This window comes from Aythya ferina (assembly GCF_964211825.1).
Source record: "Aythya ferina genome assembly, chromosome: 4".
Taxonomy (NCBI): domain Eukaryota; kingdom Metazoa; phylum Chordata; class Aves; order Anseriformes; family Anatidae; genus Aythya; species Aythya ferina.
In genome coordinates, this window is record NC_140300.1 from 56,345,517 (window position 1) to 56,372,321 (window position 26,805).

The 26,805-nt window shown below is 39.8% G+C and overlaps 1 protein-coding gene and 1 long non-coding RNA gene across 3 annotated transcripts; one reads left to right on the plus strand and one right to left on the minus strand.

The window, feature by feature from the left end:
• The first annotated feature begins 2,684 nt into the window (after positions 1-2,684).
• On the plus strand, positions 2,685-4,415 carry LOC311435549. Of its 2 annotated transcripts, none has more exons than XR_014692207.1 (2): positions 2,685-2,768; positions 3,980-4,415. It is a non-coding gene; the product is annotated as an uncharacterized lncRNA (long non-coding RNA). The 2 variants fall into 2 exon arrangements; XR_014692208.1 differs by lacking the exon at positions 2,685-2,768 and adding an exon at positions 3,708-3,726.
• Positions 4,416-5,360: 945 nt separating this feature from the next.
• Positions 5,361-25,556, minus strand: DCTD (dCMP deaminase). The gene is made up of 6 exons (XM_084518936.1): positions 25,479-25,556; positions 21,808-21,919; positions 20,272-20,407; positions 10,777-10,893; positions 9,137-9,233; positions 5,361-6,698 (listed from the first exon to the last, which is right to left on the minus strand). The coding sequence occupies exons 1-6, from the start codon at positions 25,508-25,510 to the stop codon at positions 6,620-6,622; spliced, it is 573 nt and encodes a 190-aa protein (XP_084375062.1). The 5' UTR covers positions 25,511-25,556; the 3' UTR covers positions 5,361-6,619.
• Between the last annotated feature and the right edge of the window lie 1,249 nt (positions 25,557-26,805).

Here is a 26,805-nt window from a genome sequence, read left to right on the forward strand (position 1 = left end):
CTTAGTGGCCTGGCACACTGGAAGCACGAACATAGCCTATGACTTTCAAAAGACAGTAACTCTATTTGATGAAAATCTGTGTTTCTTTCATGCTAACTAAAGAATATATATTCCCTAATCACTTTGAAAAAGTTCCTTCAGTTTAGGACAGGTTTGTTTGAGGTGCTCAGCTTCTCCACCCTTCCTCTTACTCAACTTATTTTTTTCCCTCCAAATTATGGGGAGGTTCCTTCTCTTGTTTCTAGACAGCTTCATTTGGCCTTGAAGAGTCCAATAGATAACACAGCTCCTATACAAACACACATCCTTTTCTCTCATCATTTAATCTTCAGACTTCAACACCCTACCACAGAAAGTCCCTGTTCTGGTCTCCTCTGTCCCCTCCCTCAGGCCAAGCCTCCAAGCACCAGCCAATACTCTCCTCAGGTGTTTCCACACCTAACTAGTTTTTGTTTTTGTTTTTGTTTTTTGTTTTGTGTATGTGTGTGTGTTAGTTTTCTTGTAGTTGTTACTGTTGTTTGTTTTATTGCTTTGTGGTTTTTTTTTTTTTTGTTGTTGTTGTTTTTCCCTCTGGAAGACAGATAAGCAATGTTAACAGCAAAGTCCCATTTCTTACAAAGCCATTTCCCCAGTTGTCACAGAAATATACCTTCCCCATAAGATTTAAAACCAGAAAGAATAAATATGATACACGTATCCAATATAATTAAGTACAGTCATTCCTGAAAAAGGAAATCTGCAATTCAAAATCCTGGCATCTGAATTTGAAGCTCTCTAGCAAAACTTGTCAGCTCCTCAAGAAATAAATATGAAAACCACACCACAAAACACTAGATGCATTATTATTAGTATCTTAATAACAGTACAAATATTAAAGTGCCATATTGTTTACAACACAAAATTAAAATTTTAATTTTAATCAGTCCTGTTTACCCAGCAACATTCTGATTAGCAGAGTTGATTGAACAGTGAAGAAAAAAAAAAAAAAAAAAAAAAAAAAAAACACAACAAGATACGCCACATAAAAGACTTGAGCACAAGTCAACAAGCAGTAAGAGCGGAGTTACACAGCCAACTGAAGAATGCACCCAAGTCTCTGGCAAAACAAGACACAACTTATGCCACTGAAGTGGTGATTTGAATACATTTCATTTCCTCTCCTTTGGTGCAGGGAGCCCGTCTGCATATTTGCACGACAGAACTGAAATACACATTAGCTTAAAACAATGAAGGAATAGGGAGGCAGAGAACATGGAGTAGGAAATCCCATGAAACCATAGGCAATTGCTTCTTTATTATGCATATTTTGCTGCTGAAGCACATTATTCTCGTTCTCCTTAGGGCACCGTTTGTTAAGAGCACAGTAAATAATGTCAACAACGGCAAACCCAGCACACCGAGCCTGATTTTTTTGTCTCAGATGTGGGTGAGAGAGAGCACTGACAGAAGCCGTATTTTCCAGCACAAACCTGAAAGCATGCAAGAGGGAAGCGGCAGTTCCTCATTCCAACCCCTGCTCTTTAACACCTCCTAAAAATAAAAAAGTCAGGTTCACAGGATGATGGTGCCCTTCTTAGAACCATAGAAGACCAGGCTGGAAGGGACCCGCAACGATCATCATGCCCAACTTTTGTTCCTCATGTGGAGCCATGGACGGCTGCCGCTCAGGCGCCGCCATTTTGTGCCACAACTATGGAGGTGGCGCCTGACGGGCAGGAAGCTGAAGGCGCCTTGCTCCTGGAAGGCCTCTGCCACAGGGACTCACTTCAAAGCCGTGGTCATGGCACATTGGAAGGGTTTGGACAACACCACCCCACTGCTCCTGGAGATGAGAGCGTTGGGCAGCCAGCTGCTGCGCTCCTGCTCCAGCAGAAATCAAATGCTGCACTCCCTTCCACAGTTTGATTAACCACATGCTTCATTAATGCTTTCACTGTTGTTTAACAATGCTGTAAATGCCAGGAAGACACTGGTTGTTTATTTGTTTGGTTTTTGAATGAGGCAGAGACAATTCACAAATGCTTTTTTTCCTTTTTTTTTTTTTTTCCCCTAATGATTTCCTTTAAGACAGAGAAAATAAACAGGTGAGTTAAGTGTAAAAGGAAAGGAATGTGGACTTAAAGGTTTCATACAGGGTTTCTTAAACAGTCTGTTAAATGCTTTTCCATTGTGCACCTTTCAGTCGTTTCTGAGGCTGAGAACACGGAGGAGATGCAGACTACGCACTTGAAACAAGTTTTACCCCTCTGTTCTCAAGTCACAGAGAGTTTTGCATTAGATTTTAAAGGAAAGGGAGAGAGAAATCTACTAAAAATGACTTCAGTGGAGCAAACCCTTTGAGCCAGCCCCACTGAAGAGAGAAAGAGTTGGTTCCTCATACTTTCAGACACGTATTACATAGGCCCTTTTTTTACCTACAACTGAGAAGAAACAGCTGCAAATAAGCGGCCCTTCAGCTATGGTCAGTTCTGAACTTCATTCTTAAGTGCTCCAGTGTAGCAAAACCTGAAGCCAACCCCTTTGGATTACTAGAGTACCGCTCTCTGCTTCTTCACAAGTTTCTCACCACTCCATAGCAGCTTTGAGACTCCCTGCGGTACAGCTGCTCCCCACAGCCTCACCTCGTAAACTTCGCCCAGACACCCAGGTGAGACCAAGCCCTGCGTAATTGCTGCTTCAGGGCAATCAAGTGGAGCCTCTGTGCTTTGTCCCACTTCACTTGCATCAAGTCTCCCATCACCCAACTTCAGAGAGAAAAGCAGAGAGCAGTAAGTTGGAATTCTTGTTTACTTTGCTTGCTCTCAACAGGATAAAATCCCTCCAAGATTCATTTCAGTAGCTGATTAATTGCTGCAGCAATTGTATGCACGGAGCTTTCAGTCTGAGTGATACACCAGAAGAGCTTTTATTGCCAATGTAATAGCAGGCTATTTTAGAAATCAGAACGATTATACTGGTCACAGCATACTTTTTGTTGTGTTTGTGAAAATATTCCTCATATACAAAGCAGTAAAGTGTTCAGTCAGTGATCAAAGTTTCAGAGATGAAGATTATACTCTCACACAAAATGAGAGCGTATGAAACCACCCTTTCTTAAATGAAATTTATGTAAATAAGATTGCTGGTTCCTTGGGTTCTCTGATGGTGGAATAGAATAATATTTAGAAGGAAAATCTAGAAGGCAGGATTTTGATTCAACATTTATGGTGGTGTTATATTGAACTCAACAGGATCTCAGCATTTATTTGAATGGGATTTCTTCCTCCAATTAATGCTGCTGAAGTAACTATCAAAATGTTCCCCAGTCCCCTTCCAGCTTCCTGCAGTTTTTTAAGCAGTCACCTGCCTGTCACCTCACAGGCCATAGAGGTGGTTTACCATGGGGTGTGGTGTCAGTAGCCACGATGGGCTCTGTGAAGCTCCATGCTGGTGAGACATGGGGCTCAAAGAATAGTGCAGCTGGTAGTTCAAAGCCCAACTGTGCCAACGGTAATGACTGGAGGAAAGGGCTGATGGAAACACAATGAATTACAACAAGGCAAATGCAAAGTCCTGCACCAGGAACACAACTTCACATTACAGGACTGGCTGGACGCGCACACTGGACAGAGGGCTCCTTGGTAGAGAAGGACTGAGGTGGACAAGAAGATGAAGTGCCCTCTCAGCAGAGAAGGCTAACTGCATACCAGGCTCTACTCAGAAGCATGCAGCCAGAGGGTTAACAGGGTGATTATTTGTACTCCTCTGTTCAGCGTTTTTAAAACCACATCTGGAGTATGTAGTCTGGGCTCCCCAGACAGTCAATAGAGGGACACTAAGATGGTGAGGGAGTTGCACATGTAATGCATGAGAAAGAATTAAAGCAGCATTTGTTCGGCCTGGAGAAGAAAAGGTTAAAGATGAGGGGAACCCAGCTGCTAACTTGAGATACCTAATAAGCAGTAACAAAGATGACAGCCAGATTTATATTTTTTTTCAGACACCTACAGGGAACAGATGAGAGGCAATAGACATAAACTGTAGCAGTGGAAATTCTGACTGAAGTAAAACAAAACCTAGTGAAGGTGGAGCAAGTACTGGAATGGCTGACCAGAAGGGCTGCAGAATCTCCATTCTTGGAGATTTGCAAAACTCAACTGGACAAGGCCTGAACAACTGGATCTAACTTCCCAGCCAACGATGATTTCAACAGTAGGACTAAATGATTAATTGCTGAATTAGTAGGACTAAATGTCTTACCAGCCTGAATGGTTCTATGCATCCTCAACCTGAGCTTCAGAAGCTGACACACAGTTTATTATGTTTAACAATTTTCATTGTTTTCTCTGGTAATTGACATATTTATTCTTTATTTGGAAGGCAAAGCACTATCTTCTAAACGATTAAAAAATGATAATAAAAGCCAGAAACATAGATTTCTAGGCATGCGCAGAAACAGTAAGGGTCAAAGCATCTTCAAGATTTTTCTAAGACATTAAGCTCAGGCTAAGCATATATAATCTCAAGAGTGTATGTACTTTTTTCCGTTTCTATCAAGTTGCTCTAGAAATCAGAGTACCTACTTGCTAGCCTGTATCAACAGAAAATTACTCTGAAAGGTTATAAACATGGCTTTTAACAGATCAAAAACACCGATTGGAAGAAATCTATAATCCTATCATACTCTCCAGTGCTGCTGTTTTGTTACACAAACAGAAGTCTTGGGGAGGGTTATAAAAATTAGCGCATTGCATTCCTAAAAAACACTTGAACTTTGGTTCAAAAACCTTTTGACTTATGTACACTATACATTCTTGTTATCCAAGGCCTTATAGAAAAAAAAAAAAAGCTTAAATTAACCTGAATTACAATGCATGCATCTTATAAGTATAAAAGATTAGCAATTACCTATGAGGAAAACAGCAGTTTTGCTGCCAAAAACAAAATTTTGCTTCTTTTCTCCCCTCTGTCCCATTGTCAGAACACTGCAACTTAAAATGCTTCTACTTATTAATTTAGGCCAAAGAAAAAGATGTGCATAAGCTGTTTTAGTGACATTTTATTAAAGTAATTTTTCAGGTTTCACCCTCCCCCTCCACATATGTGCAAATTTCTTCTTCTGGCAGTAAGCCACAGACCAATTCTGAGGTGGAAAACAGTTGTAAGAAAAAAAAAAAAAAAGTCAGAAATTACTTTATAAACGGACACATTTTATAATACATTACAATGCTCCCTTTAGTAGCCAAATGGTTCGTGAACATTACCCTTTATGTAATATCACAAATGCAGAAAATATGCTTTGCATATGATTACAAAACCAGCAGCACTCTGGAGCCAAGCACATGGTTTAATATTATAATAATGAGTCTACTTCAACGTAGTGGATTTTAATAAGACTTTAATAATACTGGTATGAAGCCAAATTACATAATGTCCCAAAATATGAAACAAAGCTTTTACTGAGAAAATAAAAGCTCACTGAAGTATAACCACATTTAAAAAAAAAAAAAAAGGCAAAACGAAAAAACAAAAAAACAACCCACCACCAACAATGTTATCTAAACAAAGCCATTAGGCATATTTAATTTAAAAAAATCAAATTAGAGAAAAGGAACTCAAATCTATTCCCAGATCTCAAGATAAAATTAAAAAGGACGTTATTTTAGGCAACATTTATGAAAATGAAGGTACTACGCCAGCACTGGGAAACAAGCTAACACCATAATTACCTCTTTTGGCACAGATATGGATACGGGTTGAATATCTCCAATTTCTCTCAGAGGACAAAAAATGATTCAGTTACCTTACAGGTTAATTTTAAGATTGAACTATGCTGGATTGTCTAGAAACAACTTAGACCAATAAACTAATTTCCTTCTATACATGAAAACCAGCTCCAAATAAGAGTCCCAAAGGTAAGAGACAAATGATTTACTCCCTCTAACCCTCTAGTTCTAGAGTCTTGGGAAAAGTAAGGGAATTGAAAGGATTCTGAAGCTTGCTCCAGCATGGACCACTCTCAGAACAACTTCCTCTCTCAGCTCTCCTCAAATATAACATTGTTAGATAGCAATTAAAAGAAAAATCAATATTCCGATTGTTGGATAATGCATGTAGAAGATCACACATTCTTTAATCTGTATAGCCTTTTAAAATACTAGTGTTATGCTAGTTGGAAGATTAGTATTTGCATGGGTAACATTTTTTGTTATTTATTAGAATCAACTATTTAGACCCACATAGAGAGATCAACATATATTAGCATATTCTGATGTACCTCTAGTTACAGTAAGAACTACTGTTAAACTGAGTCTAAATGAATGCTGACAGCCTATCAGAGCATGTGGTGATGAATACAGCAAGAATCAGAACAGTTTTCTTTACATACATTATATTGTCTCAACTACACGTCTCTAGACTTTTAAAGCAGATTTGATAAAGGCATTACATTTTTTTAAGTAGATTTAGATTCCACGTGACAAGATGAAGTGAGGGAAACATTTTATGCCTTACATTTCTTAGAAGTCTACTTTAGCTATAGAAACCATTAAAAAGTTGCAAGTAACTTCAAGATGAAAGGCATTAGCAGCTTTTTAGAAAAGGATAATCACAGTCTTCTAGAGATTTAATGAGACTTAATTCACAGAAGCTTTTGACTTGGTCTGCTGTTAATTGAATCAAAGTCGATGATGATCTTGTTACATTTTGGCTTGAATTCCCTAAAATAAAGAAAAATACAGATATTAGTTAGTGAGTAGTTAAAACATTTTGCTTGCTTTAGCTCCAGCTAAATTTTTGAAAGAAAAAATCCTCCTTGGATTCACATAGTTTTCATCTCTGTGGGAGCCAATTACAGTGCAACAGACTGCGAGAAACCTGGACAAGAAAGACTAAGACAAAGACACATGGAGTGGGTTAGCCTGTACATTCTTCAGCTATTGGAGTTCATAAATTACCCAGGAGTCAAAGGACTTCTAACAACTTAGCTGCAGGTGGTGGCATCATGTTACCAGGGCTGGGATTTTTGTTCATATATATTTATATTTCAAATGCTTCACACATAAAGATGTATACGTAAATGTGTATGTAAATATTTCCATACACTGTGCACATTTATATATATATATATATGCATGTGTGTATATAAAATATTTGAAATATATTTTGATAAATATTTTTATCTTTTTTTTTCCCCTCACCAAGTTTTCAAAGAACTTTGATATTTTGCCTCAGTATATTTTAATATTTTTTTGTGCTAGGGGAATAGATCATGTTACATATTGTACTGGGGTAAAAACAAACTAGTTAAGAGGAAATCATTTAAAAATTGTAACTTTAGAACTATAAAATTAATACAGACACAAAATGTTTCCTTTTATTATCATTAGAGCATCTGCTACAGCAATTAGTAAGTAAGGTATTTGGGGACTGAGCATATATTTTACAGTCTACCAGTAAACAAAGGATTATGCAAATAGTGTGGATTTAGTGCCTAATTAAGCTCTGCAATTCAGTTCAAGAGATTCATTAAGTACCACCTACATCCTTAATAATCAATACAAGAATGAAGAACAATCAACATAGAAAAGCTCATACTGCTGACCACAAAATCTCTGAAGGACTGCAACACACTTTGTCCAGAATAGCAGTCCGAAATACAAGAAACACTTCTCACCCTGTAGAATTTACAAGATTTGACTTGCAAGAGAATGATTCATGCTTCTTAGTCAAACAGTCTTAGTAGACACAAAATACACTGAAGGCCTAAAACTGAATTTCAAGTACTGCTATATTTTTTCATGGTTGTTTCTTAGCCCAGTAGGTACCTTTCATCCTAAAATTTTATCTGTCAGAATTGTTATGTTTGCAAATTTTTCAAAGCCTTTGTATTAATATTGTAAAAACTTTTTAGAGCTGCAAAGCCTCCCTGACTGCATAATTACCCTCACCCACAGCATGCTATTGCTATCAAACTGGCTGTTGAACACATCATAGAATGGTTTAGGTTGGAAAGGACCTTAAAGCCCATCCAGTCCTAACCCCCTGCCATGGGCAGGGACACCTCCCACCAGAACAGGTTGCCCAAAGCCCCATCCAGCCTGGCCTTGAGCACCTCCACGGTCAACTTCATCCGGCAGTTCCCTCAGAGACATCTCATCGGGTCCCACAGACTTGTGCACCTTCAGGTTCTTTAGGTGGTCTTGAACCTAATCTTCTCCTGCAGCGGGCTGTTCTTCATTATCCCAGTCCCTGCCTTTGCCTTCTGTGACTTGGGCGGTGTGGCTAGAGCTCTTGCCAGTGAAGACTAAGGCAAAATAGCTTTGTTGTCCCTCCAACAAGGTATCAGGGCGGCTGAAGTCTCCCATGAGGACCAGAGCTTGTGAACATAAGGCTGCTCCTATCTACAGAAGGCCTCCTCCACTTGGTCTTCCTGGTCTGGTGGCCTGTAGCAGACCCCCACTATAATGTCACCTATCCCTGCCCTCCCTTTAATCCTGACCCTGATTGTCTTTAGGTATCTCTGCCAGCATCTTTAAAAATCCTAGTCGTCAAACATTTTTCAAATTCTCTTTAAGGCAAATATTCCATGCTTTACACTCTTATCACAAGAAAAGCTGACCAAAGAAGACTGGACAGCTATAGGCACCAATAATTATATACGTTTGGCTGGTTTGATACCTGCCTAAATTGACTGCAATGTGAAGATACTAAGCTTTCAATACGTATCAGGTAATCCATAGAAAATAAATTGGTCATTTCAGTCCATTCATAGGATAATTCATGTTGTAAGGGAATTGAGGAGGTCATCTTACCGAACCTCCTGTTCAAAGCAGGGTCAGTGATGACTCTGAGCACAATGTAACAAATGAACCATCACATCCACAATTTCACTGGCAGTCTCTAAAGAAAAGTCCAGGAATGGTCCAAGTGGACCATTTTCTCATACAAACATTATGAAACTGAACTTCAACCATACTCTAGGGAAAAACAATGGTGCAACAGTCCATCAACCCAGTATCTTTTGCAGGCATACAGATCAGAGAAGAAAACGTTGCACAATGCAAAGAAAAAAACAATTGCCCTGAAGTTGGTCTCTGTCACACATCATTTTCTTCCTTTCCAAAATAAAAATAAAGTTAATTGAAAGCTCTCTTGCCTGTATACAATACCAGCTAAATCAAACATCCGCCGTGCTGCTGTCATTTCAGTAGTGTCGTGGTACTTGTCAGACATAAAAATAATTTCCTTTATGCCTAGAAAGGTCATACAGAAAAAAAATATTAGGATTATATTAAAAGGAGAAAAAAAAAAAAAAAAAAGTAATGACATTAGAACTGGTACACAAAATCAGAGAAGACGGCACTCATCCACATACTTTAGAACTCTCTGATCCGTCTCTGCTTCCCAAATATTACAGGTTGCCCTTGAATAGAGGGGTGTGTAAGGAAAACAGTTCTCTTAAAAATGTTAGAGAATATTTTCTCCACTTTCACCTAAGTTTACCACAGAAAACCAGAACCAAAAACTTGCCAGCAAACCCATAAGATAAATGGACTAGAAAATAAGTACTTTTGCAAAAAGTTATTGAAAACTTGCCTTTTTACTTCTCTAATGTGGATGAAATTCCTCACAAAGAACTTAACCCCAAATGTCATTCCCCTTCCAAATGCATAGTTTTTTCTTTTTCTTTTGTTTTCCATTTTATAAATAACTTTAAATCCCAGGTTTAAATCCTTATAAACACATATTCTCTCAAATGGTTGAATGATCTATGCTTAAATTAACGATTTGTGCTGTACTTAGAGGAGAAGCGTAAAGGCTGACCCAAGAGAAGTTACAAATGTTTCAGAGCCTATCAATATCTTACTGTATTAGCGGATACCATAAATATCAATACACTGCTATTTTTCTGCTGACCGACCTGCATAAGGAAAAGGATGAGTGAGTGACTATACTGAGTACAAGCAACAAATCTATTTTGAAAACCATTTGATTTTTATTCCGTAAATAAGAGAATTAAGCATACAGAATATGATTGTCTTCCACCTTTATTCCTCTTCACTTCAAGCCTTACTGACCAAAATAAAGAAGTATTCTTTTTGCTGCTTTCTTTCTTCCTAGATTCCAATGGCCATTAGTGGCAAGAGGAAATCCCCAGAATGGCAATCCATGCTAAGGCTGCAAAATATATGCTGCCTTAAGCAGAGATTTTTATGGAACTGAAGCCTATTGCAGATATGCCTAATCTGGAAAAGGCGACACATTTAGGCCAGCACACTTGCTGCTGTGGTACAGATTTATAACAATTGTAATGAAAGACATAATTAAATAGGATCATAGAAGTCTTATGACATTTATGCGCAAAGATATTTTAAAATCTTCAAATATCTACTATGCATCACATTCAAATTAAAATTTCATGTATATACTCCCAACAGACCTTTTGTCATGCAGAAGTTTATTTCTTTCTGCCCTACTCTATTCAATGTGTCAGAGCACAGTAAAATTGACAGTAATTATATGCAAAGCCTGTGTTGTTCTTTGGCAGCTCCTGGTCTAAGAAGTTACAAACCTAAATTAGAAGCACGCTTAGAATCACAGAAGATGCAATTAGCACTGGAAAAATTTGGCACCATTCAGATGCAAAAAAACCCCACAAGTAGCATCTTATGAAGTTGACAGTGCAATTAATTTAGATCTAACAGCAGCAATTTAACATCAAATACATCCGTGATAAGATACCAACGAGACGGCAGCTCTGCAACCCTGACAAATCAAGCTGGCACTACTCCTTACCTGCCTGGATGATGAGCTTTGCACATTCATTACATGGAAATAAGGCAACATACATGCTGCAGCCTTTCACGTCAGCTGAGTTTTTGTTCATGATGGCGTTCAATTCAGCATGGCATACTGATTAAAAAAAAAACAACCAACCACAATTCATAATACTGTTCATTAAAATAAATCAGTCAAACTAAAATTAAAGTGTTACAATATAACTGCTTACATCCTTTCAAAGGCAAATAGCTTGCACAGCTTGTCATAAAGGGCAAAGGAAGAAATAAAAGCAGAAATACCAAGATCAATGAAGGTCAATTGTTCTGACCAGGCTGCCGATTAGTAATGATATCATTAAGCACATTAGCATTGCCATTTGCTAACACCTATAGCAAGCAACAAAGCCTTAGGCTGTGGGCCAAGTAGTTGCAACCACCCTAAGTGAAGCAATATCTCACAGCTTCACAACTCTCTAGAGTATCTAATTGCCAGTATAAAACAGCTCATTTATGTGTTTACATGCACAGATAGGAACATTCTTATGGTTATAAGAGCGCACTGTGTGCTCTTAAAGGCAGGAGGATCATGAAGTAAAACTGAGCGGCTCTGTCCTCTGGGTCCCAGAACTGCTCAGCGCTGCTGCATGATTCTCTCACCCCAAGAATACACAAGACACACTCAACCATAAAAACGTCCCAGCTTTAATATTAAAGCGAGTTTACTGCTCATTAAAAGGTGTCAGACTTCCCAAGCAAGAAAACAAAGTCCTCTATTTTGCCATGGATTTCAGATAGCCCAGGTAGCAACAGACAACTCTGCCTTATTCCACCATAACACAATAGCTCTTTCTGGACAGGTGGCAACTTAGGGTTCAAGTTTTTATGCTGTACACATCAGTACGTTACCTAACATGCCTCAAACAAAGGTGAAAAAAGCTCAGTTTATGTCATTCACCGTGAACCTCTGAAAAAAACATTAGGAAAGAGCATCTCTGCTAGAACCTCCTGTTTACACCTAGGAATGACAGCGAGTTGCATAATTCATACACCTATCTACTAAGAAACTGTCTGGTACCCTGACTTACTTCGTAAACAGGTGCTGAAGTGAAGCGTGGGTTTGAGCTCATCTAGAGACCTGCATGTGCAGACATTAAGCGTTTTTTTCCCCTGCTCATCTTGAAGAATGAATTAAAAAAATCTTCTTCTCCCTTGCATATATGGGAAAATTAAAATGGGCAAAGTTAAGAGCCCAAGTTCACAGTAGAGTTGCTACTATGCACTGACCTCACGTGTGAATGATCTCACTGCACAGAGTAACTGAGTGTTGCACTTTCAACATGCAAGAACCAAATGGAAATGTTTTCCGTATGTGCTAAGGGTCTACATGGAATTTTCTATGTAGCAGCTAATGCACTAGAAATTTACAGCCTAACTTACAGCACACAAACTTTTCCATGTTGGCAAGTCACAAAGGACCAAACACTTGCTAAAGAAAGCGGAGCATCAACTTCTACAAGCAGTCCCCAGAACTGCCATGATTATGCTGCCCACATACCTTCTCATAAACAGTACAGCCAGAAACTAACATAAAAAATAGGAAATTAACAACGAAAAAGAGGTTTCTATTACTATTATTTCTATTACTACTGTAATCAAATCACACGATTTTAAACATGTTCCATTAAGTATATAAGATATACTATTTTACGAACTTAGAAGACTCAGAAAATAATTTTAACTCCAAACATATTGCTGAGTTGCAGTAATCTTACCTTCACATGAAACAGCCACAGAATTATTTATCTGGGGCTACAGAAGGTTGAGGGAAAAACAAAGCATCATAATTTCAGCAGCTGGAACCAGGTTGTGTTGACAGGTCAGAACCATCACTTTTAAGTTTCTTTGAACAACATACTTACGTCCCAGGCACCAGTCTCGAAGGCCTCCAGAAAGAAGGATGAGGGAATGTTTTCAAAGGCTCACGGAAGTAAAAAAAAACAAACAAAAAAAAACCCACAACCCTAATTCCTTCAGTAAATATTTTTCTTTAACTAAAACTCAGAAATCTTCAGCCATAAAATCAGACACATTTCGTTATTAGTACTACAACAAGCTTCCTTCCTGCGCTGATGAGAAAGAGCCTTTAAGAAACTGCAGGATTCTGCAAATTTTCAACAACAAATCTCCCAAACAAAAACAATTTCGGGCCAAAAATAACTTGTAAAAGATAATCAGCTGGAGTAAGGGAGGGAAACTATTTGCCTCCTGATCATGCTAATACAATCTGAAGTCAAGAACAAGGACAACTCTCTAGAGTGGTGGGACAAGGACAGACCAATGATAACAAGGGAGAAGTAGAAACTAATCATTCCAAGACAAGAAGTAGCGAGGTCTCTAACAAAACTGGCAGAATTTAATTTCAAAAACAAAAGGAGGTGGGCTTTGCATGCACACTGTTGATCAACTAAATACCCCTTACTGCACAAAGGAGTAGGGAACTAAAGACTTACATTGATTCAAGAAGTCATCTTTTTTCTCCAGTATTTTTTTTTCCAGTTTAGTGGGCTATTAAATACAAAACGATCCTGTCTCAGTAGTTGGAACTTGGAAGACTATTATTCTAGGGTACTGCCATTTTATGTGTCTTTGTTGCATACGTTTCCCTAGACATCTGCTACTGGCCCCTGTCTGAGGTGTTATGTTAGATGGTCCATAAGAAGGTACAAGCATCAGACAAATATTTTCAGGTTTTCTGCCATCACTCTTGATCCCCTCTTCCTCGTTTTCCCTCTCTCTGGCAGACAGGCATTGACTACTGATCCATTTATAAATAAGAAATTTCGATGGGTAACAGATTATCTCATAGACCTGCCAAACTTTCTATAGAGCATTACTGAAGGAAACAGAAATCAAATCCAGGAGTCCAAAATCTCTAGGTATAATAAGTACCACATTTAGAGTATTACAAAGTTTTCTAGCCTGTTAAGAGCTCCAACTAGGATTAGTAACATATTGTTCTCTCTCAGACAGTAAGAGGCTAACTTAGAGTAACCTTTCACAGGTGCACAGCATTCAGAACCCTGAAAGCTGTTTATTTAAACAGACTGGTAGAACTAAGAGTTTTTACAATACCTGTGGGGGCCCCCAGTGTCAGTAGTGGTTTGGGCTATTTTTTTCTTTTTTCCTTTTTTAAATATTATTCACATATAGTTAATATTATAGTAGGTCTGCAACATTGGTTTCTATGTTGGAAAAGTGACTTGAAAAGTATTCTCTAAAGACTTCATTAGCCGAAGAAATAACCATGCAACGAGAAGTTAGTGTGTCCTGTGACATTCCCACCACCTGCTACAGTGTTTGTGAGAGGAAGAAAAAAAAGCAGAGGGATGACTGCTTTGTTACTGCTAGTATTAATTAATACTGTGTTTCCATCTTTTCTAATTGCATATTGCTTCGTGTTGTATATGTAAGATAGCACTCATCCTTAAGCCTACCTGTAAAAAGGTGACCCCTAATAACCCTACTAATGGTCATTTTTCAGTAATTAAACGCTTACCATGAACACGTTCTTGCAGTGTCAGAACTATTCTTCCCACCTTCTAAAAGTGTTCTGATAAATGATTTTATGGGAACCATATGATTATTCAAAATGCTTATTAATTCTGTTAAAAGACTCATATGCCTGATGAAGACCTGAAGGGACCACCATAACATGTCACCTTTTAAAAAGAAATCAAAAGGAAGGCCTCCAGGGAGTGACCTGATGTGATTAGTTACTAACAGAAACAGACTAGGAATTTAGAGAAATTGTGTACTAAATATGGTGTTATGCTTAAAGGGAACACAATTAAATGAATACAGACTGTTGTGCAACAAGTTTTGACCTACTTATTAACATAAGATTTTATACTGCCACGTTAACTAACTTGACAAATACTACAGGTTCTTGATACAGATAAATGGTCCTAGCAAGGTGTTCTGAAACATAAAGCTGGCACAGAAATAAATACAGGGAGTTCTGTAATTTGGCCCACTTGTTCTCAGTCCTTTGGTAAAATCTGCACCTTTTCATGTTCTTGCCCCTCATCCATTCAGTCTTTGTCCAAGCTCCACCTCCACTGTTACCCTCTACTCACTGGACCTGATAAAGCAAGGATCACAGAAGGGACTAAGGTGTTACTGAAATGCACGGGGTCTGAAGTGCCATCCCTTGGGGACAGTGGTCAGTGGATCCGGAATTTGTAGAATTATGCCAATTATTTTTTTTAACCCTTTGTGAAAGCGCGGGGATGGGTGCAGGCGACTACATTAGCAGAAGGCAGGACACTGACGTAGGGCTGATGCTGCCCTCAGCCCTTCTTCCTCCGTGTGTTGGAGGAAGGGCTGTTGCTGTGCTCAGGGCAGGAAGGCAAGGATAACATGACCAGATTTCATTGGAGTCAGCCTGTTCAGACTGCAGTCAGGAGAAGGGAATGGCCCCACCTCACTAATTTGTACTCAGCCCATCTATGAGCATGACATAAAATCTGCCAGGGCAGGCCAGGAAAGCCCCTCTCAGAACCTCAGAAGCACTAAGCCAATGCAACCCATTTTCCAGTTCCTCCCACGCTGCTCCAAGTCTATTCAAATCTCAGCAAGAACACAGGGCTGTTTCTTAAGGGACAGTTAGAACAAGAGAAATTTCAGTGTTTCCAAATCTCCAAGCTTTCTAGAGATTTGGTGTGTGACACTAAAGTTGGAAAGAAATCCATGCAGGACAAGTGAGTGAGTGGCTGTAGGTAGAGACTGTCTCCTATAGATCCTCCTTCCAGTTGAAGCCTCAGCTTTGCACTGCCAGTTGGAGAGAGAGCATCACACTTCTTCATAGTGCCTTATCAAGTTTTGTGCTGTCAAAATAACAGCTTCTACAGAAGTAACATTTGCCTGAATATCTTCAAGTGTTCATCTCTTTAAAAAGATGACGAAAAGCTCATAATCCTAACACGACAAAATGTTGCTAACAGTTTGTTTCATTTTACACAGCAGGTACTCTTCAATTAGAGTATACTTTTTGCCACAGCACATATTTTATCATATCTGAACCTGTATAAATATTTGTAAGCATATTTACTGAATATTTTCTCTATTGCTTAGGAGGTTTCTATATTTGCCAGTCATTTTAATTTAAAACTCTCTTAATTAGAGACTGGTTGTCAAATAGATGTTCTTAGATTACAGTGGAGACAGAGGGCATAACAGGAGCGCAGCAACTAGCATTAGTGGGAAGACTTACGATAACAGGAGAAAAACATAGTACTTTAAATGATCAGTGAGAGGAAACTGTGCATCATCAAATCCTTGCATTCATCTAACAGTAATAGAGGGCACTTACTTTGACACTGAAAGCCAGAATTTCATCTAATTATTAAGAAGGTTCTACACACTGTATTGAACACAAAGCTTTAGGAAGAGCTTTTAATAACATCTTAGTGAAGTAGGTATCCAAAACTAGCCTTCAGTTTCTCTCGTGTGCACAGAAACATCCCCATTCCTGTCACTGACTGGCAGCCTGGAAAGAACCAGTTCCCACAAAGCAACAAAAGCCTGATTTTGTGCTGTGAAAGATGGCACTCTGCAAAACACTAACTACTTTCTGACATAACAAGGCCATACTACTTAACTGTTCAAATATATTCTGCAACTCAAAAGAAAAGTTGTAATCAGTTTCAAAACTCTCACAAGGAATGTGCAGTACCGGTACAGGTGATCCACATTAGGATTCCAGGATTGTACAAATGCAAACATCTACACTCTCTAAGGTAAAGTGAGCACTACCTCCCACATTTTCATGCTTTCTTTCAGTAGCAGCTCAGATTACACTTAGGTATGCGTAAATTCCTTTTTAATTTATTTTTTTTCTTAAATCAAGCACAGCCTGTTTCTTAACACTGAGCTGAACAGAAGCCGTACTTCAGGGTGCAGGTTAGACGTGTACAACGTACCATATATTGCAGCAGACACAGATAACTGAGACACTAGGGAATTTCAAGCCAACAGGTTTCAAGATGCAGTAAAATTTAAGAGTGATGGGACTTGGTTAGCCTTAAAAAAAATAAAAGTTCAAAAGATTACTGTTATCACTAAGTGCACAGGGAGAGGGAGAAAGGAAGAAGAAACATTGATGGCACAGAGTAAGGAAAGCTAAAAGAACAACGTTGGCATACACAATAATGTATAAACTAACAATAAATAAATCTAGCATGGAAACAGGAAGTTTTCTAGCCATGAAACAATGAAAATGATCAGAGCTGTGGGGTCAATGTACCCATCTGTTCTTCTGGAGCTCAATAAATTTATTATAGGATCATCTAACAGACTTCTGCACAGATAGCCTCTGGGCCCAATCCCCTGCTATGCCTGTGCTACTAAACACGGACAGGGCCAGGGACTGACCCCTGGCCCCGAGGCCAACTGGCACAGACTGGCTCCTGCTCCTCTTTCTCAGGGCTCCAGCAGCACTACACAGCACTTGGCCCCGGGTTTCCTCACGGCTCCACATCTCCAGAGTCCCATGGCAACACACACATATTTTGTATGTTCAAAGTGCATAAAGAAATGAGATGGCTTTTTTGCAGCCCACCAGTGGTATTTTCACAGCATGAAACAGAGTATGCCTTGCATATCCCCCAGTACGGCCTGAGGGAGGGAGGAAGGTTAAGCATACCATCTCAGCAGGCTTTGCATGATAGGCTCATACAGAATGAGAGCTTTCTTACATCCTTTCTTCCACCCTGGCTTCTGGAGCAGTCTCTGAGTAAGCCATTTGCAGAGAAACACCCAGGCTTTGTTCTGGAGAAAACCAGTCAGGGTGGTCCAAAACACCCTGTGAAAAAGTTAGTTGATGTTTATACCTAAACTAATACAGTACATAAAACCAGGAAGGAGGTCAGCACTCAAATGCAACCCCAGTCCTATCCTGTAGCGGTGCAGATGCATAAAATAGCTCTAGAAGACATCTTCCAGGTTACTCTGGTGGTACATGCACAACTGTCATCAGCTTTACCCTATAAGTTACACTGCAGCTGTAGTGAATACAGTGCCAGCATTCCCATGATAAGCTAATGGAGCACACAGTAAGACTGTATCGTCTGCGAACAAGCTAGTCAGGAAAAGTCAAGGATAGAAAGTTCAATTTACACAAATGCTGTGATGATTAGTAAAAGCAGAAAGGAAAACATGACAGTTTAATGAGATTTTAGCAGTGATTCTATGTGTCTCTTTGCATCTACCAGAATTTTTTTAAGCAGAAGATTTTTTTTTTATATATACTTGTCTGGTCTGTCAACTGTGCTATCAAGATTAATAAGAAACTGCTAGAGTTTAAATGATCTGTGAATTACAAAATAGGTCGTTTATTCATCACAGCAGACATTTTACGTTACAAAGTTGTGATTTTTTTTAATGAGGTGAAGACTAAGATTCTTTGGGGGAAGGGTGCTAGTTAGACCAATTTCTAGAAAGGAAATCAGCTCTCCAGGCTGTTAGATTGGTTAGTGCGGTTTTTAAACATCATGTGTTACGAGGTTTTTACTCACTAAAACATTCTGCATCTTTTGGAGTCAGTGTTAACTAAAAAAAAAATAAATAAAAATCTCACAATATCTCCTGCTAAAATTCCCCACAAATCCATACAGTTTTTTTAGTTTAAGTTGATCAACTTTATATTAGACCGCCCTGTTTCTGCATCTCTCCTGCAACGTGCTTACATGCCAAAGACCACCCACACTGATCTTAGTTCCGAACTGAGACCTAACAGCAAGCATTACGACTCAACCAAAATCAATATTCTGTTTTCAGTACTTTGTATTTAATCAATGGGCTAATGCTTGTTTCCACACCCTATAAATAAAGAGCAGTCATACCACGCAGTACCATTATGGGACCTTCACTGTACGTAAAACCACTGCTGCTGTGCCTTAGAGCAGATGTTAAAACTTGGCAGGAGCTGGCCCTACTATCAGCAACGCATCTCTTAAGAAAAATAATAATAAACTGCATCAAGTTTAAGAGTTAATGTTAGAGGTTTTATAGCAAACTGGTAAACTGAATCAGGACAAGTACCAGAGTTGTAAGAACTCAGATACAAAACTGATTGAGCTGAACCACTGCATATAATCTTTCACTTCAGTGCTATAATAATGTCAGTTTTCAGAGAGAACTTTGGGTGAAACAGGGAATTTCAAAACTAATACAAGTCTAATTTCTGTATCAGATCAATTTTTGTAAGCTGTAAGAAAATAAAAAACAGGAATTAGTAGATACTGTATACTGAAGGAGTCAGTATCTTTCCAAAAGCCAGATTCTGGTGCTCATTTCCCCACACCTATGTAGGAGGAAAGGGAGAGTTCCTCAGGGCTCTTGTTCAGCTTTGTGACTCTTCCCCCTTCCACTCCTGAGCCCAGGACAGACTAAGATGTGGCACAGCACGAAGGAGCTCCTAATACCCATTTTTCCTGCTCCACTGGTCTCATCCCACAGAGGTTCAGCACGACCTGGTGTGAAAGCAGAAAGATGAAGGGGGATGGAAGAGAGAGTGCACTCTCTCCTTCTTTATCAGTCCTAACCACAGTTCCTGCCCAACATAGGCTACTGAGGGCCACAAGGCAGCTCCCAATACCATTTCCATGCCCAAGAGGCAGTCCTCGTGGAGTGAAGCCTGAGGCAGTCCACTGGGTTATCTTCACTGGTTCCTTCAAGCCTGTGGCCCAGAGGGGCAACAGTACAGCCTTGTGCCACCAATATTCACAGAGAACCCTTCAAAGCAGGCTTGCAGAAGGCCAAACTAAGCCTGCTGCAAAGGCAAAGACAGGATCCGAAGCAGCACTCACCTATATTTACCATGAAACTGTCGTTGCTCTTCACTCATCCTCTCAATTTAGTAAATGTGAACCAAATCATAAGTTGAAATGAACAGTGCAAGTCACTTTACCTGTAGCAGGGCAGATCTACTGCATACCACATAAGATAGAGGCACGGAATGACAGAATGTGATGATATACTTCAAGACAAACAAAATTCGACTCTTTCATAATATGCACTGTCTATGCCATGAACATCTGAACACTGGAATTTCCAACAGCCACTAGAGTTTACAATTTTAATACCGCTACTTTAGACACAATTATTTGTTTTGCATATACATGCTCTCAGTAATTTCCGTGGAGACAAACACACCGAAACAGCAATCATTTGCATACGCTGTGACTGTGTGCTGATGAGCTGCATTCTATTTACAAGTTTTCATTACATAATCCAAACCAGCTAACCATTCATGAATATATTTCACGAGGAATTCAGTCCTTCATGAAGACTTTTCATTTACTTTCACAGCTGTGATTTTTATCCTGACATATCACACGTGCACATTAACAAAGTTGGCTGAGTGGAAGAAAAACTGACTGACGTTTTACCAAATGAACTTTCACATATACAGACATCAAAAGCTTGATTTGTCAACCACAAGATGCCTTACCATAAGGATATTTTGTGTCTAGTCTATGTGCTGCTGTTCTCGTCCAAGGCAGTACATCATCGCTGCAGCCATTTGGCATCCCATTGTATCCAATTCCAACAATCTTGTTTTCTGAATTTACAATGCAGGCACCAACCTAGATAAAATAAGACTTATATAGTATCAGCAGCATGAAAAATAATGTATCAACAAGCACAATAAAATCTGAACTTGAAAAGCCAATCCTACAAATGTAATTTAAGAGATACAAGCGTTACCCTGTATTAAGTCGCACTGTCTTGAGCACAACAAGGATACGATAACCAAGGCCACAACTGTACCTAACTGGCAGAGCTTTAAAATAAATCAGGGCAGATGCAAGCCCGCTACCCTCTGGTTATGCAGTCCCAAACTAGTCTGCCAGCACCATTCCTTGTCTGGCTATAAAGTGAACCAAGTTCAGGGAGTAGGACCAGCACAGAACTAACTGTACTAAGCGTAAGTTTTCTTGCAGGTTAGCTCCCCAAACTATCAGCAGGAGCTAAAGAAAATGGATGGAAGATAAATTAAAATGTGGTAGTGTTGACCTAGTGATAAGCTCACAAACCTCTGTGGCTTGTTTATGCAAACATGCACCAAAATACCAGACCATTTAACTGCCACCCTTCATTACTTTAATAAAAGTCTGCACAGGAGCCCTACTTTTAGGGTGACGAACTGCCCCATTTTTAGATTTTCTGTCCATATTTTATATGTATTGAAACAGCAACAGACTTAATTTTACTTTGCACGATGTGTTTTTAACCAGCACTTGGGTAACAGGAATTTAGTCCTAAATAAGTATGATTCAGAGAAGTGAGAGCCATAATGTACAGAAGCCAGCAAGTAATTGAGCAAGCTGTTAATACACATTTTAATCCATTGCTTTGTTGGGATTTTCTTCCAAAAATTTGTCACACAAAAGAAGACTAACAGGATGCTGGGCGCTGCAGAACAGCATGTTTCAGGAGAGGTTATCTATCAACTCCAACCGATGTTTAAGTGCAAGAGAGGCACGTGAAAGAAGTAAAGAATGGAGAGAAAGGCAATGAATTGGAGGGACAAGGAGAACTGGAAGGAGAAACCAAACTAGATGACAACTGAAATCAATCCAAGAACAAAAAACAGGGAATTTTTATACTCTTACAGGTGAGGAAAAGGAACTTGCTAAGATGCTATGTCTTAAAAAATTACAGCCTAAAACTTTCAGTAGTTACATCCTCCTCTAACAGTAACCATATTTATTAGAAAAAGAAGAAAACGTCTATGTCATCTTAACTTTCAGATGAAGAGAAGATTTACAAAACTCCAAGCCGCAAACGTACACACAGAATTATACACATGAGGTCAGACCCAATAAGAGAATTTCTGTAACAAAAAGTGCTGACCATGTTAAAAATTCAATAGCTATATACTGAAATAACTTTTAATAACAAAACCCTGAAAGTGCTACATGTGCATCTGATGTGATGTGCAACACAGATTAGGTTATGTTACTCTTATGCATTGCCTCCTTACCTGAGAACTTGGATCTTTGCTTCTTTGTGCTGACAAAAATGCTACGGCCATAAAATATTCAGGCCATTCCAAATAATCCTCTCGTTTTCTGCAGGATGCTTCATTGCCAAAACTATATTTTATGGGAAAATAAATAAATAAATAAATCAGTAAACAACACATATGTACAGTTATTACAGACTGTATTCTTTAAATGTGTACAAGGTTAATTTAACCAGGATCAGACTGTGGCTAAGACCACCATGTATTCACCAATATTTTAGCAGTAAAATAGTCAGTGTTATGTGCTTTCCAAGAACTTATATATGCAACATTTCCATTCAGGGGAAAGGCACCCAAGTGAGGTTGCAAATTTCAGTTTTAGATAAGAAGGCTGAGCTATTCAGAGCACTGAGCTATTCAAAGACAGAGCAATTTATCCTTGATAGATAACGCCTTGTATATTTCTAAGATTCAGGTATATCATGTACTGGCATTCTTTTCGGTCAAACAACATAATCTTTTTTTTTTTTATGATGACTGCGCTAACTGCAAGCCTCTAATCTAAGCTATTTTGTACTTCTGCCTACGACAAGTGTTCGTTAGATTTCTATTTGGAAGCTTCCTGTGCAGGCTTTCGTTTCTGTCTGTACAATTATAGCCGTGAGTTTGCCTCTCAATGCAACACTTACTGGCAACAATCTGACCTTGTAAACTATTCTGATAGGCCCCTGCTAAGTTGCTTTTGAGATTATGCTCTTTATGAAGGCCTCCTAAAAGAAGATACGAGATAGATTGAAGAATTTTTCCCTTAGAATATGTAAGTGTGGCATGAAAAGTAGTTTATTTCCCTACATTGGGGGGTTTGTTTGGGGGAACAGGCAGGGGGGATGTGATTCATCACTTTCTTTTGCCTCCTTATGGTTGAGAGGCTGCTTGGACAGCATAAGAAAAATTTCTGTGCTTTCCAGTTCGAAGAGGGAAAAGACATCTCTCTCTCCCCTCTGATATATTAAAGCTTAGCAAATTTCAAGGAAAATATTGAATCCAAATAAGCTTCCCCCAGATCCCACTTACCATTGCTACACTTGAAAAACAAACTGATGTCATGATTCTAGCAGCTCTCCAGTGATTCATGGAACATCTCAAATACCAGACAGTAAATAGCCTATAAAAATACAAGCAGTGCAGTACTTTTCTTCTTGGGCCCCTCTTACCAAGGACTACAGCTTAAGGTATTTTAGGAAAAAGAGGAAGGAGACTGAGACACCCTTCTAGCAATGTTGAGCCATGCAGAAAAATACTTCATAGGTAACTGCAAGTAGCAAGACATCTTGTAGCCACTCTAGTACCAGTGCCTTCCAAGCACAAACATTAGAAGATAAATATTTTGTTAGTTGTTATTTTTATAACAAAAAAATATAATAGCATATATTTGAGGCTTGCAGTTAGCTTGTCACACTGAGGTTACACTATTTATTGAAGAGAATGCTGGTACACAAATGATAAAACTACAAAGGTGCTATCTTCTAAAACCAAATTGCTACTTTTGAGTTGTTTGTATATGGCATCTTACAACTAAGCAGTTTTGGCTTTTCCGTGGAATGAATGAGAATTATCATTGAGGCCATCATCTCAGTGTAAGGTGGGAGAAACGTATATTCTCTGTGCAACCAGCACACCTCTCACACTGACAACACTGTAAATAGCATGAAAAACTGTCAATTGTGAAAGCAAACACAAAAATGTGAGTGTCCAAACTAGCCTCAATCACTTCAGCTAAAGGGTTGGAATGGTATCCTACTAAGAAAGAATAGGGTTCAGAGAACAAGTTCACAGCAGAAAGATTTAAGGCTTGCCTTACTAGTCTTGCCATTTTTCCACACCAAACTGAACTGTGACAGGTTAATTAAAATACAAAAAAAGTACTTAAACTGATTTGAGTGATTATTTAAAAAATGTCACAAAAGCAGGTTTACACAATCCAAAACACCATCAGACTTCAAATGATTACTCTAATACATTCCAAACTAAGTGACATTCACAGGGATGTCTTCAGAGAGCCCTCAGCAGAGACACAGAAGACTCAATGCAGAACTACACCAAATGAAATATTCTGAGAAAAGCTCTCCAGAAAAACAATAGCACTCTGAAATAAGAGATCCTGAGATCTCCTTTTGTTAAATTATTCCCTAGCAACCCTAGTTATTCAAAAAACAACAAAAGCCCCTATTTACTTTGCTTATAAGTACAGAACGCTATGTAAGTGGAAGTCCCTCAGAGTACCAACTTAACAGGGAGAGGAGCATATCTGAAAAATGAGCAGAAGGCTTACATCAAAGGGAACACAAAAACAAAACAAAAAACCCCTTACTCAATTACTTCTACTTAACATCACAATGTTTGGCTAGATAATTCCCTCAGCTCAATGCACAGGAACACAGGAGTGTGAAATGGATATAAAACACTTCATTTCTGATTGAGCAGAAGCCAAGGACTTGGCTAGCACTCAAGCACACAGAGGAAAATTAAGTTTATAGATTTTGGGCAGCTGGTCATCCTCCTCACACTCATTTATAAGTTCTAGAATTGCACGAATAAAGGCTATTCTAGAAAATATGATAGCTGGCTGTAAAACGCGCAAATAAGGTTTATCCTTGTGATAATTCCTAAGAACTTATGAATAAAAGAGATGGGAAGTAAAAGCCATGAAGATAACACCACTCAAGGAAGACGAAAAAAAATCTTCAAATTCTACAGTGATTTGCAGTCTGCAGGGAAGTCTGTATAAACTGTATTTCAAAGGCAAACAGAGAAAGATTCTGTAACTAAATGCCTCTCTTCTCAGCTCTTTTGCATCCATCCAGGTTTCAAGTAAACTAACAGGCTGTCTCAGAAAGGAAGAAGCTTCATTCAGCTACTAAAAAATAAAAAAAGTCTTCCTTAATGAAAGATGTAGCTGAGGATCCTAGAACAGAATACATCACTTCAAGATTTATGGTGGTCAGTTACACAACAAGGTAGCACAACTCAGGAACAACAGGGTATCGGGCTTTTTTTTTTTTTTTTTTCCCCTGCAGCTTTCAGGTTTGTGATACCACGTGCGCTATACTCCAACTATAATGTATTAAGGAGGTTTTTTTTCTTTCTTTTTCTGCAGGATGGATTATGCTCCTGAAGATCACCTATCAATGTTCTGACACTCAACTTGCAGCAATCAGGGCAAGAAGGAGGAAGGGTATTTTTTTAAAAAGTAAATAAATAAAAAAAGGCCAGCCGGCTCCCCACACCGGCCCCGTGAGGGCTCCCCGTGTTGCCTGTGACCGGCGTTGTACCAAGCGGGCCCGCCAGCCCTGAGGCTCGGCACCTTTCCCCGCAGGTCGCTACACCTTCCTCACCGGGGGGCAGCTTTTTGAGAGAAAGCAGAAAACAAACCTTCCCCACCGAGAAGCGACACTGAATACCAGCACCCCGCTTCTCCCCGGCTCAACCCCCAAACCCCTAATCGCAGCCGCTTTCTAGAAACACCCAGCCCCCCGCAGCGCCCCGCGGCCTGCCCCCGCGGCTCCCCGGCCGAGAACCGGGCGCCGCTTCCTCGAAAGCGGCCGGCCCGGCCCGGGGGCCCCCCGCTTCCACCCTCTCCTGGCCGCCAGCCCCGGGGCCGTGCCGGGCAGGAGGCGCCGGAGCCGTACCCGTTAACGTGGCCGGGCCGCTGGGCGCTCATCCCGCCGCTCGCCTTCGCCCCTTGGCGCCAAAGCGGGAGCGGGCGGGGAAAGGGGCGGGCGGGGAGGCGGGCGGCCCCGCCGCCATGTCGCGGCGAGCCGCCGGGGGGCCGCCGAGTTGCCTGAGGGGTTGAGGCAGCTGGGCGAGCGCGTAGGCCGCGCATAAGTTGTAAGAGCGAAATAAATGTGCGTGCTGGCGTGATGTGTGTGTGTGCTTTCGGCTGGGGGCTACCCAGGCTGGGTGTTTGGTCGCCTTATTGGAGGCACGCGAATGGGAGCAAGTTACTGAGGTTTGCTCTTACAGGGCTGTGAGATATCACCAGGAGCCTCCCCAGATCCATCCGTGTCTATCCAACTCATTTCCCACTGGAAACAGCGACAGGTGTGACAAACTCACTGATGGACAAAAGAAAAATGACTTTGAGGGCAGCCCTGACACAAGTTTGTGCACATGAGCTGTGCAGCACGCACTGTACCATTGTCCTGAATAATGGTCACCAGTCATGGCCGAAAGAACCATTCCATCAAAACCCACCCTCTTAAGCTAAGATGGCATTTCTGGGAAACTGGGCACACAGTAGTCCTACCCCAGAAACTCCATAGAGTCCCCACATGCTAACCAAATGCACAGCAAACTGCAGAGGTGAGTATACCAGGTGATGTAAAGTACACCAACATGGGCTGTGAGAAGGTGGCCAAGTCAAGGATCCCACCACGGTCATAGCTATTCTTGAAACCATCCCAAAAAAGAGAGCCAAGGTGATTGAAACGGAGATATGCATTGCTAATATGTTCATATTAATATGTATTGCTAATATGTTCATATTTATATGGCTGCATCAGCTAGCTGTCTTTTTTTGTTGTTGTTGTTGTTAACAACTGACAAACCATCAAGGATGAAAACGTTACCTAATTTTACAGATAGTCCTATTTAGTTGTAATGAGAAAACTCAGCATAAGCAGCCTGTTTTCTAAGTTTTTCAGCTGTCAGAGTGGAAAGCATACAGTTATTTTGGTTTGTAACAGTTCCGTATTCACAATTTCATATAGACAACTAATGTTCATGAAAAGGAACAATTTAAATGCAAGAAAAAGAAAAGAAATTTAATGAAGGTAGCATCAGTCAGGAAAACATGAGCCTGAAGGTGAAATGAAAGGCCTGATTATGGCTGATCACGAAGAGAGTTAAAGAGCACTCATTTAATTAATCTGGAGAAAAATTTAGCATAATGCAGTTCAAAAAGTTTGCTACTATCTGTGTATGTGTTTCTGCACTCTTGAAGTATGAATTAAAATT

What these genes read in the sequence shown, in the direction of transcription:
- DCTD (XM_084518936.1), bottom strand. Translation starts at nt 25,510, where the DNA reads ATGAGCGCCCAGCGGCCCGGCCACGTTAACGG. An exon ending in CGGCCCGGCCACGTTAACGG is followed by an intron (nt 21,920 to 25,478) that starts GTACGGCTCCGG and finishes CATAAAATATAG; the next exon opens with TTTTGGCAATGAAGCATCCT. An exon ending in AAAGCTCATCATCCAGGCAG is followed by an intron (nt 9,234 to 10,776) that starts GTAAGGAGTAGT and finishes TGACCTTTCTAG; the next exon opens with GCATAAAGGAAATTATTTTT.